Source organism: Urocitellus parryii (genome assembly GCF_045843805.1).
Source record: "Urocitellus parryii isolate mUroPar1 chromosome 12 unlocalized genomic scaffold, mUroPar1.hap1 SUPER_12_unloc_3, whole genome shotgun sequence".
NCBI classification, from domain to species: Eukaryota; Metazoa; Chordata; class Mammalia; order Rodentia; family Sciuridae; genus Urocitellus; species Urocitellus parryii.
Genome location: NW_027551760.1, coordinates 494,196 through 507,056, shown reverse-complemented (window position 1 = coordinate 507,056; position 12,861 = coordinate 494,196). Strand labels below are relative to the sequence as shown.

General features: G+C 53.3%; 1 protein-coding gene and 1 non-coding gene across 4 annotated transcripts in view; both read right to left on the bottom strand.

Annotated features, from left to right (window-relative positions):
* The window catches only part of Fam178b (family with sequence similarity 178 member B), an 86,113-nt gene that overhangs the window by 37,354 nt on the left and 35,898 nt on the right, over nucleotides 1–12,861 (bottom strand). For all 3 annotated transcript variants that reach the window (XM_026414086.2, XM_026414085.2, XM_077794311.1), the window contains one exon: nucleotides 6,077–6,191. In XM_026414086.2, coding sequence (XP_026269871.2) covers nucleotides 6,077–6,191 — 115 coding nt within the window. The remainder of the gene's footprint in view (nucleotides 1–6,076; nucleotides 6,192–12,861) is intronic.
* Nucleotides 10,632–10,771, bottom strand: LOC113200610 (small nucleolar RNA SNORA33). The gene has a single exon (XR_003303071.1). It is a non-coding gene; the product is annotated as a small nucleolar RNA SNORA33 (small nucleolar RNA).

Here is a 12,861-nt window from a genome sequence, read left to right as displayed (position 1 = left end):
GAGAGAGAGAGAGAGAGAGAGAGAGAGAGGAGGGGAGGGGGAGGGGAGGGGGGAGGGGAGGGGAGGGGAGGGGAGGGAGGGGGAGGGGGGAGGAGGGAGGGATGGAGAGAGGGAGAAGGAGGGGGGAGAGGAAGGGAGAGGGAGGAACAGAGGGGGGAAGGAGGGGAGGGGATGGGGGAGGGATAGGGGAGGGAGATGGGGAGGGAGAAGAAGAGAGGGAGGAAGGTGGGTGGGGAGGGAGGGAGGGAGGGAGATGGAACATATGAGCCCCCTCAGAGCAGAGCCACAGCCTGTCACAGCCTGATCTGGGAAGTGACAGCCGCTGCTTCTGCTGATTTCTACTAGTCACACAGGGCAGTCTGTCTTGGTGGGGAGGATCTTGGTGGGGAGTGTGGACACTGGGGGGTGGGGACCACCGAGGGGCCAGCTCTCACATGTGTTCTTTCTGGGACCTGGGAACAGGACGTCATGCCCAATCCCTCCCCTCAAGGGCCTTCCTCAGGAGTTTTCTTTCTGAAATTCAATGCTGCACTGAAAAGCCCACCGTCTGGGGCTGAGGTGCTGGGTCTGTCCCTAAGCAATAGAATAAAAACCACCCTGGAGAACCCCTTCCAGGTGCAGCCTCCATCTGACAGCTGCCTGGGGCCCTAGTGGTGGGAGGGATCTGCTGAGCTGCAGCTGGGTCCAGGGGTCAGGGCCAGGTGATGAAAGCCCTTCTTTAAAGATGAGGGTCACACTGAGAGTGGTGAGATTCTTATGGCAAAAGTGACGCCAGTGAACAGCACATTCATGTCATCCTTCCCATGAGCTTCCGGATGCACGCTCACTGGATAAGACAGCACACTCACCCTCACTGAATTACTCCGTTTCTGACAAACGTACATTGGAAATACACACACACACACATTTTAATATTTTAATGTCTTTTTTTTTTTTTTTGTATTGGGGATTAAACCAGGGGCACTTAATACGGAGTCACATCCCCAGCCCTTTCTGAGTCAGGGCCTTGCTAAGTTGCCGAGTCTGGCCTCAAATTTAGAACCTCCTGCCTCGGCCTCCCAGGTCATTGGGATTACAGGCATGGACCACCACACCTGCCTGGTCATGTTGATTTTATTTTATTTTTTTTAATGTTTATTTGTTATTTCTTTTTTTTTTTTAGTTTTCGGTGGACACAACATCTTTGTTTATATGTGGTGCTGGGGATCAAACCCGGGCCGCACGCCTGCCAGGCGATCACGCTACTGCTTGAGCCACATCCCCAGCCCTCATGTTGATTTTAAATAAGTGAGTTTCCTTATAAGAAGGCTCCCTAAAAAAAAAAGCTAGCTCATGGTTCCTGATGACAGCAGGTTCTCTGTGACTGAGATGCTGGTGATAATAATGCTGTTGAAGGCAGCGGCTCTGGTGTAGCCAGCCTGGCCACGGGAACTGGAGGAGCGCTGTCCCTGAAGCTCTGGGAAATGCCTCTGCTCCTCTTCACCTCTTGGTGCTGGTGCTTCTGCTTGGAGGAGGAGAGATCTCTCTCCTAGGCATCTGGAAAGTTGGTGCCAATGGACCAAAGTTGGTGGTGGGGAGGTTGGCTGGGTTCAGCCCTTCTTCCAGACTTTAGCATTTATTAGGGCCAGGGAATGGGTGAGGCTGGCGTTTGCACATCTGGGCACAGGCTGGGCCTGTGTCAGTGTGTGAGGGGGCACCCTACTCCGTACCAGCTTGAGCAGGCACCCGGTACATAAAAATAGGGGGCACGTCTTCAGGTTTCCCAGCCGGAGTCTTCTGTAGACAAACAGGCTGCAGACAGTCTGCTGCTGCCAAGGGAGGAGGAAGGCAGAAATGTGAGCTGGTGACAGGTCTTCTCTGAGCGGTGGAGGGAGTGCGGCTGTGACAGTGCTCTCTCCTGCCTGGGAAGGCATGCCAGTCTTGCCAAGTGCAGCGGTCTCCCGCTGTAAGCACCGTAATCTCCCCAGTCCTGTCCTTGGGAATAGCAGGGGAACAGGGAACAGAATGGGGGTCCTTGGCTCCCACCTTTCTGAGCAGTTGCTGGAGTGCCCTGGTAGTATCTGTGACCACCATTCTGAGATGCAGCTTCGTGGGGTCCCCAGCGAGAGGCCAAGGAGCCCGGGGGAATTGCTGGCCCACCAATTCCTGCTCCCTCCTGGACTCAGCAGGTTAAGAGTGAACTTATGGTCCCTTGTTGGGACTTGGGAACCAGGACATCATACCCCAGCCTGCTGGCCCTGCCTCAGCTGTGGCTTAGGGCTCACAGTCTGCAGCCAGGAGCTGAAGCTTAGGTCTGGGTGACACTGATCTCTAACCTCTACCTGTTTCTATATTCATCTTCCCCACATGTTGAAAAATATCTGTAACTGGGCATCTTCACCTCCTCCTCCCCAGGAGGACGAGGGAAGGGTCTCCAGGCAGAAAACCTCCCGTTCCCAGAGGGTAGATGGTAGTATCCGGGCCCTGCTGCCACCACCATCAAGAGCTACCTGGCAGCAAACAGGGTGCCCTCCGCAGGGCTGCACCCAACTGCAGCTGTCCCTCTTGCGATGGTGAGGAATAGCCACCAAGCTAAGGGAGGGGGCAGGAAGGCTAATTTTACCTGGATTGAATTACACCATTAAAAGAGGCCATTATCAACTGCCCCGTGCTGGACAGGATGTCCTTTCACTGTGCTAACTGTCATTTATCTATCTGTCTGGCCTCCGCACAGGGCTGTCCTGACAGCCAGGCCCATGGATCTGAGCAGGACTCATCATCTGGTTTTGTGCTCAGGAAGCAGCCTTGGGAGACTAGCCATAGCTGGACAGTCCCTGTGTTCCCCCGTGAGACTGGAGCACTGATGAGCCCATTTTGGGCGGCAGTGTGGGCGTGAGCCCCTTCCCAAGGGTGCTAATGCTCTGGCTCCTCCCCTCTGCCCCTTCAACCCCATACATTCCCTTGTTTTCCATCCCCAGCCTTGTGACTGGGCAGGGACTGCTTATTTTCAACAAGAGGACACCTGGATGATCCGCAGGGTACAGCTGTGGAAGGACTGTGTCCTTCTAAAAGAAAATCCTGAAGCACGTTCAGATAAAATTTGGTGATGGATTTGAAAGAAATCTGAGATTAAAAACCAATAGTGAGGGCTGGGGTTGTGGCTCAGTGGTCGAGCGCTTGCCTAGCATGTATGAGGTACTGGGTTCGATTCTCAGCACCACATATGAATAAAATAAAGCTCCATCAATGTCTTAAGCCAAAAACCAATGGAGAGGCTATAATCCCAGCAGGTTGGGATGCTGAGGCAGGAGGGCTGAGGCAGGAGGACCATGAGTTCAAAACCACCCTCAGCAACTTAGTAAGGCCCTGAGCAACTTGGTAAGACCTTTTTCTAAATAAAATAGAACAAAGGACAGGAGATGTGGCTCAGTGGTTAAGTGCCCCTGGGTTCAATCCCTGGTGCCAAAAGAACAAAAACAAAAACACAATAGGAAGGCTGGGCATGGTGGCACACACCTGTAATCCTAGTGACTTGGAGGACTAAGGTAGAAGGGTCACAAGTTTGAGGCCAGCCTCTAAAACTTAGCATGACCCTATCTCAAAATAAAAAATAAAAAGGGCTAGGGATGTGGCTCAGTGATTAAGCACCCTGGCTTCAACCCTCAGTACCCACCCCCCTCCCCAAAGCAGTGAAAGGCACATCTTCCTCATAGCAAGCAGAGGGACAGCTGGGTCACGGGGCCTGTGCACTAACAGCCCTTTATTTCTAGCCTTCACCATTATAAGGCTCTGTAGTGTGCCCCTCCCCCAAAGATACCCAGAGGCATCTCTTCTGTGGGGAAGTCCTACATGAGGACAACCCTAGAAGGCATCAGAGAAGAAATGCCTGGCGTGGAGTCATGGGCACAGGGCAGGCCTCTAGTGTGGTCAGGAGCAAGAACGGGCAGGCCACAGGGAGAGAGTGCTTCTTGGCGATTGCTCCTGCGGCCCACCTCCCTGAGGGTTGTTGAACCCTGCTAAGGAGGTGCTGAGCCTTGCTGGTGTCTCCTGAATGTTCTGGAGGAGCTGTCCCCCAACCCCATGGCACCATCCAGGGCCTTCCTAAGCGCTGTGGCAGCCAGCCACCCCAGGAGTAACTGAGCCTCTTCACCTCCCCCTCCCCAGGAGGACGAGGGAAGCGTCTCCAGGCAGAAAACCTCCCGCTCCCAGCGGCTTGGCAGGTGGACATCAGCCTGCTCTTACAAGGCTCAAGCTGGGAACTTTCTCATGGCCATCAGCCAATCCTCCAGGACAGCTTGGAATCCTCCTGGGGGAAATGGTGTCAACGGCCGGGTTAAGGTCTGGGGTCCGTGGAAAGGAGGCAGGGGGTCAAAACAGCATGTGTGGGCATGAGACCACACAGCTCTGAGCTCTGCCCTAGGACAGCATGGCTCCCTGCGCCTGAAGAAGCTGGAGGCCTGCGTGCTGGGGTTTGTGGAGCAGTGCCAAGATGATGTGCTTAAATGGCAAGAGTTCAGAGCCAGGTAGGTATGGTGGCACATGTCTGTAATTCCAGCAGCTCATGAGGCTGAGGCAGGAGGATCAGGAGTTCAAAGCCAGCCTCAGTAATTTAGTGAAGCCCTAAGTAAGAGAGCCTATCTCTAAATAAAATATAAAAAAGGGCTGGGGATGTGGCTCAGTGGTTAAGTGCCCCTGAGTTCAATCCCTGGTACCAAAAAAAGGGCCACAATTCTAACGCCCACCTGCCCCCTGCGGCCTCTGGAGACAGCCGAGTTGCTCCGCAGTGTGAAGGGCAGGAAGCAGTCACACCTTGGCAGAACCAGTAAGAGAGGGGAAGGGGAAAGCGGCTTTGGAGCGTGGAGTCTAACCTGGTGGTAGATGGTTTCCAGGGCTACCTCCCACTTCCCAGGGAGAGCTTGGGGTTCATCCAGCAGTCAGAAGTAGCTCTTCTGATCCCCTCCACTGGTCTCCCACTCCATGTGCATTTGCTTTTTGGAGTGAAGTTCAAATTTCCCCCATTCATCTGAGACAGGGGTGTGACTGAAGCTCTGCATTAGGAAGTAGCAAGTGGCTTCTTACACCAGATACGGACACCGAGCTCCGGGGAGAGGGGCAGGAGCGCAGGCTGGCACACGCGTGGGGTGTTTCCAGCAGAGCTGAGTGCAGCTAGCTTGGCAGACAGTTACTAAATAGTCGTAGAGCAGGTTCTTAAGGAAGCGCCTGCTTTTCCTGAGGAGGAACATCTCCAGTCAGCCACCAGTAGCCAGGGTGAGGCACCTCCCGGGCCAGAGGGACTGTTAGCTGGATGCTTGGCGGGAGCTCCTCAAAGAATCCTCCAGGAAGCCAGATGTGCCAGGATTTGTAGAACAAGATCATAACACTTTTACAGCCTGGATGTGGCCACTATCTGCTGATGACAGTTATGTGCGTATTGTGTGGCGCTGTCCCTGGAAGGGACGGTGCACATACAAATTAGCATCACCGTCCACCAACTACCACACTCAGCCCAGGCGCAAAGTGGGCACACGAGAAACAAGAGAGCACTGTCGGGGCTGGGGATGTGGCTCAAGCGGTAGCGCGCTCGCCTGGCATGCGTGCGGCCTGGGTTCGATCCTCAGCACCACATACAAACAAAGATGTTGTGTCCGCCGAAAACTAAAAAATAAATATTAAAAAAAAAAACCGAGAGCACTGTGGAAATGACAGGGAAAACTGCCTTGCTGTGTTCCAGCTGCCATCAGCAGTGGACCCACCAAGAGCCCTGGAGCAAGGCTTGCGAGATGGGGACACGTCTGGGGAGCTCCCAATCATCCGAGAAGTCTGGGCTCCACCAGAAGGTGGGGAAGCGAGGTCTCACTCAGCAAGTGGCTGAAACAAACACTTGATGCATCAAGAGGCGAGGCTCACCTACCCCATTCTCCCCAGGCCTGAGGCCGGGCGCATGGGAGCACACACGCCAGCCCTGGACAGATCCGAATTTCCAGGTGGCACATGCCACTGCTCTGAAGCTCCCCACCCTGAGGGCTAGAGCCAAGCCCAGTAACTGGTGATCAGAGGAAAGACAGCAGAGGGGAAGGGAGGAAGGGGAGGCACCCACCTGCTGCCATGCTGAAAGGGCCCCAGCGGGTACAGGGCAGGGTTGTGGGCTCCCAGGCTGTGGAACGCCTCCATGACCTCCTGCAACGAGGGGTACCACAAGCGCATGTCTTCATCTGTCAGGACAAAGGAGGGCAGAGAGTCGGCTCAGAGAGAGGAGGGAAAGGCCCACTCCTCTCTCCAGAAGGCTGCCACGGAGATGTCTGGCGCAAGGCAGCCCCTTCCTGCTTCCTCTGGCATTGCAGGTGTTATCATCAGACAGGAAGCCATGAATGGTTTCTGGACACTTGCTGGAGCTCTGCGAGCCTGTGCATGCTTTATCAGTCTTCAAGGTATGGCCTCAGACAGGTGCGAGGGCCGAAGTGACAGTGCCCTGAGCATCCATGCTAGGCAGCCATTGGGTGCTTAGCTGCTCACAGCTAAGTGACACAAGGAGTCCTGAACCAAAGGCTCCGAACCTTAAGCTTTAGAGGACACTAGCCTCTAGTCAGGTATGGCGGCATCTGCCTGTGATCCTAGCCACCCGGGAGCCTGAGGCAGGAGAATTGTTGAGTTTAAAAAACAAAAAGAAAGAAAAGGCAATGCTAGCTGCAGTAAGCCCTGGCCCTCTGCCACCAGGGATACAGCCTGCTGTGGCCTGTCACTGCCCTCACTGTCACATCTGGGTGCTCCCTGGGCCTCTGCCTGCCAGCGGCATGCCTTGCTGCCCTGTCTTCTGGGCAACAGTGGCCCATGGGTACAGTCTCTCTGCACCAATTTAACAAGACACGCAGGACCATCTGCCCAAATCAACACAGACGGAAAGTTGTGTGTACACAGCGCCTTTTCTCCTGTCGGACCATTTAAGGGCACTGTCACGGCCAAGGGAGTAGAAAAATAACAAACAATGTGGTCAAGCATATCTTCCAAAGATGGCCACGTCGAGGTGGCCCATCTCGCACCACGGCTCCCCCCCCGCCCCCCTCACCAGGAGGCAGCGTCCACAGCTCCACCCTGCCGGCCACTCCTTCATGTCGTCTTACTCATCAATTCCCTGGCTTCTTGCCGGCCTCTCACCACTTGAATGCAAATTCTAGGAAGGCAGAGGCCACATCTGTGTTGGTCATCTCCATGTGCCCAGGGCCCAGAGCAGTGGCCAGGGCACAGGGGAAGCTGAATAAATGAATGAGTGAACGGATGACAGGGATCCCAAACAAAGCACAACCTAGTTCTTCACAACTAAGAGGGGAGCTGTAGGCAGTCACAGGATGAGCCAGCAGTGTCGAGGACACAGATGTTGTCAAATGTTACACTTGACAATGGACAAGGCCATTGTCAAGACCCTGGCAGGCTGGGCTCAGAGCCATGAGTAGTGCTCTGTCAAACCACAGCCGTTTCTGGAAGGTGAGAGTTTGGGAGAGTTCTGCCTTCAGGGCCCACTGTGTGCAGAAACTAGCCAGGTGTGAAGGGTCAACAGGGGTCCAGGGGACCCTGACTTCGGACCGCTCACAGCGCAGGAGGGAGAGGAGCCAGCTAGGTGAGTGAGCACGAGTGAGAGTATCTGCGACAACCAAGGCAGAAGAAGGTTACAGAATGTGCTCAGAGGAGGGGGACCTGATTTTTGGTGGGCAGCAGGAACAAACAAGGCACCTGTCACAAGAGAGGGGAAGGACATTCCAGCAGTGGGACAGACTTGATGAAGGCAGAGTAGCATAAAAGAGTGGCCGGGCAGAGACCAGAGACAAGCACCGGGCACAGAGCAGGGCAGGCTAGGCAGGGCCAGGGCTTCTGCAAGGACGACCGCCAAAAGAAAGCTTCCTCCACTCAGGGGTACAGCGAGCCCTGCCTGCTGTAGTCTGGCAGACAGCAGAATGCAGGCCCAGGGGCTCTGAGAACAGTCTAAGGACATTTCTTTTTTTTTTTTTTAATTTTAATATTTATTTATTTATTTATTTTTCAGCAGACACAACATCTTTGTTGGTATGTGGTGCTGAGGATTGAACCCGGGCCGCACGCATGCTAGGAGAGCGTGCTACCGCTTGAGCCACATCCCCAGCCCTAAGGACATTTCTTCAACAGACATCGAGTGTCTCTTTGGAAATGTATATGGGTCAGGACTCACCAACAAGCAATCAGACTCTCAGCAGAGAAAGAACTTTCTCATTTGTTTTTTCCCTTTCATGACAATACCTCTGGCCTGCTGCACAAATGAGCCGGGAAGAAGGAGGTGTGCAGGGCACAGGGAGACCATTACCAGAGCCTCTGGGACTCACGCAGGTGTGTGCACACACTTGGGTGGAAGACGGACACACATCACTCCCAGGGGAGGCCTCTCTGGGCACACCTCCTCCCACACAGGTACATGGCTGCTGCAAAGCCCCCTGAAGGGAGGTAGCACCCACCTACCAGAGCCAAACTCGGAGCCTGGCGCTGTCCCCCTCCCCTCTCCCCCTCCCAGTGATCACTCTGCACTGCAGAGGACCCTGGCCGACATGGGGGCAGTTTCAGAGGAGGTTGCCCAGATGCCCTGGGATAAATCAGTCCCCGTCAACAGCCCTGGAAGTTGGTAACATGATGACAGGAAAATCCCACCCCAGAGCCCATAATTAACGCTGTCTGTAAGTAGGCCATGCACTCAGCTTTTCCTCAGCACTGTTTGTCCCAAATGAGAAATTTCTGGAGAGCTGACACAGAAGGAAACCCAGAAGTGAAGTGACCAGGCCCCGCCCCCTCACTCAGTTTCTCCCACACAGCTCTTCTGGAGGAGCGCTGGGGCAGTGCCTGGGCACAGGGCCTTTTAAAATGCCAGCGTAGGCAGCCCCTGGCAGCTGGGCTCTGTCCAGAGGCCAAGACTGAAAGCAGCCTTTAGGTGCCTCTCCTGGGATGGAAGTGATGTTCTGCAGGGTAAAGAAAGCACCAGGCGGGCTGGGGACGTGGCTCAAGCGGTAGCGCGCTCGCCTGGCATGGGTGCAGCCTGGGTTCAATCCTCAGCACCACATACCAACAAAGATGTTGAGTCCGCCGAAAACTAAGAAATAAATATTAAAATTCTCTCTCTCTCTCTTAAAAAATATTTTTAAAAAAGAAAGCACCAGGCCTAAAATGAAAGCCACCTTTTCATCTGGGTTGTACAGGAAGCTACCTGACCACTGCTCCAGGCACGGTGGTACGGAAGGGCAAATCCACACTCATCCCAAGAACCTGCACTGGCCCCAGGCTCCAGGCCTGGCTCCCTGCTCCCCTCCCTGTGCTCAGCTGGGGCTCCCGCAGGTGTGTGGCTAGTAGGCAGGTCCGAGGCTGCAGGCCTCTGGTCTTATCCTTCTTGAGCCACCCCCAGGGGACACAGCTAGAAGTGTAGGGCTGGCTGCATTAGAGGGCCACGAGGTGCTACCTGCCGGGTCCTGAGTCTCTGTGGCCACCCCTGACAGGAGGAGGGAAGGTTTCCATCACTTTTTCATTTTTTTTTTTTTGCAGTGCTGGGGACTGAACCCAGGGTTTGCCATGTGAGGCAAGTGCTCTACCACTGAGCTGCGTCCCTGGTCCCCCATTGGCCTTATGCGGGGAAGGGGCTGGTTCCTGGAGGAAAGGGGGCTGGCCTCCAGACTGAGTCCTGATCCTCCCGGGGTGGGGGGCTCATAGCAGTTACTGGAGGCCTGAACTGTATTTCGTATGGCAACTCTGATTCCTGAACTTCCCGCAGCACCTTTGTACTTAAAATTGACACTTGGTCTGTGAGCTTTAGTTTCATTTAAAATGTTTATTGGGGGGCTGGGGCTGTAGCTCAGTGGTACAGCGCTTGCCTAGCACGTGTGAGGCACTGGTTTTGATTCTCAGCACCACATATAAATAAATAAAGGGCCATTGACAACTAAAAGAAATATTTAAAAAAAATAAAATAAAATGTTTATTCACTCCCACATGGGAACTGAACTCGGGAGCTGTTCTAGTCCTTCTGGGACCCAGCAGAGAGCAGAGGTGACAGGGTCAGTGAGGGACACACCACACACGTACATCTCAGGCACATTCTGGCCAAGATGGCCTGGGGGCCGGGGGACACTGGAGCAGGCCTCCCGAGGGATGCGGGTGACAAGGCTGTAGATAGGAGAAAGAGCCTCACAGACCAGACGGCGGATGAGGGAGGTGGAGGCGGGGTGAGGGGGACAGGCAAAGGTGAAGGGCAAAGGGAAGCAGAAGGTCTGAGGATCTATGTCCTCAGTGAGAAGGCGGACCTGCACCAAGCCCTTTGTAATTTAGTCGTGTGTGTGCCATGCTAGGGATGGAACCAGGGCCTCACCCGAGCTGTGGGTGCTCTGTCGACGAGCTTCACCCCAGCCCTTGAGTCTGTTTGTTTTTTGATTTGGTTCCACGGATTGACTCAGGGGTGCTTGACCGCTGAGCCATATCCCCATCCTTTAAAATTTTATTTAGAAACAAGATCTTGCTTAGGGCCTCACTAAATTGCAGAGGCTGGCTTTGAACTCTCAAACCTCCTGCCTCAGCCTCCTGAACTGCTGAACTACAGGTGCATGCCACCACACCTGGTTTCAACCCTGGGTTCTCCCCGCCTCCCCACTATTTGTTGCAGCCATTTTCAGGTACCTTAATGACCTTAATGACTTCAGTGTCCTTACGACTCGTTACATGGCCTCACTACTGCCAGCTTTTTCTAAAATTTCTGCAGAAACACTTGCAGGTAAGCAGATTCACCAGCTGGCTATCGAGTCTGGGTTTTAAAGCCACATACATTCCACCACCTGACCTTCAGTGTCAGGGCAGCACAGGGTGCCGCGTCCTTCCCGACACCAAGCCGGTTCTTCCAGGGGGATGCTTATGAATCCTGAACTGGTCCCCGTTCTTGGTCTCTCCCCTCCTTTTCAAGCCCCAAACCTACATTCTTTCAGAATGTTCTGTTTCCTCTCTGTCCTACCACTAGCTCCGCAGGGTCTTGATTTCCCCTAGTCTTCCCACTCACCCTGAGCCTCAGGCCCTCCCTTTGTGCCCTGCTCTGCTGTTACCCACCCTACACTCCACCCCCAACCTGGAGGCCCTGGCCTGTCTGTTCCTGAGACAGTGTACCAGGGGAGGCCACCTCTCCTCTCTCCTGGCCTCTGTAACTCACACCACTGCCTGTGTCATCTGACACCGTAAGTCTTGGAGGCCCCAGTGTGCAGGATAGAGATGCACTGCACAGACCGGCACAACTCATACCTGCTGGAATTAGGTTAGGCTACACAGAGCCAAAGAACAAAATAAAAAGCAAAACCCACTGGGGTTTAAAGAGACTAGGATTTTATGTCTTTGTGATTAAAAAAGAGGCCTGCAGTGGGGTAGACCACACTTGGTGCAGGAACAGGACTGCGCCTGCAGGATCTTGGTGCCCATCTCTCTGCTCTGCCATCTTGGCATGTGCCTCCTGTGCTCCAGGTCATCCCATGGTCCAGGATGGCTGCTGGAGGCCCAGCTATCACATCTCAACTCCAGGCAACACTTTTCCACTTTGCCACCTAAAGTATGCATTCCTGGATTATTTATATGGATGCAAGGCCCCTCTGTGTGATCTGGGACTTAGTACCAAACCACCTTCCCAAGTTCAGAAAGCAAGAATTTGAGACAGATTTAGACACAACCAAACAGTTTGCCAGCAGTTTCCTGAATGAACAGTTGACTTCAGTTCTCTCACTGTGCATTTGTGAGCCTCAGATTTTTGGACTATAACTCATCTCTGGAATAAAATGAAACAGAAAACACCAAATGCAGCAGGCAAGGATGGAAAGCGATGAAAATTTTCTTTCATCGCTGGTGGAAATGTCCACTGGTCCATCCACTTTGCAGACAGCCTGGCAGCTTCTCAGAAAGCTAAACACGCTCTTACCATAAACCCTGGCAACTGCCCCTGAAATCTGCACGAGATTTTTTTTTTCAGGGGTTGGGGAGTGCTGGGGATTGAACCCAGGGGTGCTTAACCACTGAGCCACATCTCCAGTCCTTTGTTATTTTGAGACAGGGTCTCACTCAGTTGCTTAGGGCCTCACTAAATTGCTGAGGCTGGCTTTGAACTTGCAATCCTCCTGGCTTTAGACTCCTGAGTTGCTGGGAATGACAGGTGTATGCCACCTTGCCCAACTGCACATGAATGTTTATAGCAATTTTATTTGTAATGATCAAAAATTGGAAGTAACCAGGATGACTTCCAATAGTGAACAAACTATGGCATCAGATATTATTCAGCAATAATAAAGAAATGAGAGCCGGGTACAGTGGTGCACACCTGTAATCCCAGCTACTCAGGAGGCTGAGGCAAGGACACTTTTAGGGTAATAAAACTTCTGTATGATACAGGAATGAGGGACACGTGTCAGGACATCTGTTAAAACCCACAAAACTGCACAACCTAATTTAAGCCACAGATTTTAGTTAATAGTGACATTAATATTGTTTCATCAATGATAACAAATAGTCACACTAACATAAGATGCTGACAACAGGGGACACTGTGGGTGGGGGCAGAGGGGGTCATGAGAACTCTATATACTATCTTATCCATTCGTCTGTAAGCTGAAAACTATTCTCAAAAAATAAAGGCTGCTGCCAGGTGCGGTGGTGCCTGCCTGTAATCCCAGTGGCTAGGGAGGCTGAGGCAGGAGGATCATGAGTTCAAGGCCAGATTCAACAACTTAGGGAGGTCCTAAGCAACTCAGTGAGATCCTGTTTTAAAATATAAAAAGGGCTGGGGATGAAGCTCAGTGGTGGGGCACCTGCCTGGCATGCAGAGGCCTGCAAAGCGACAAAAGAGGCCGCTCCACACAG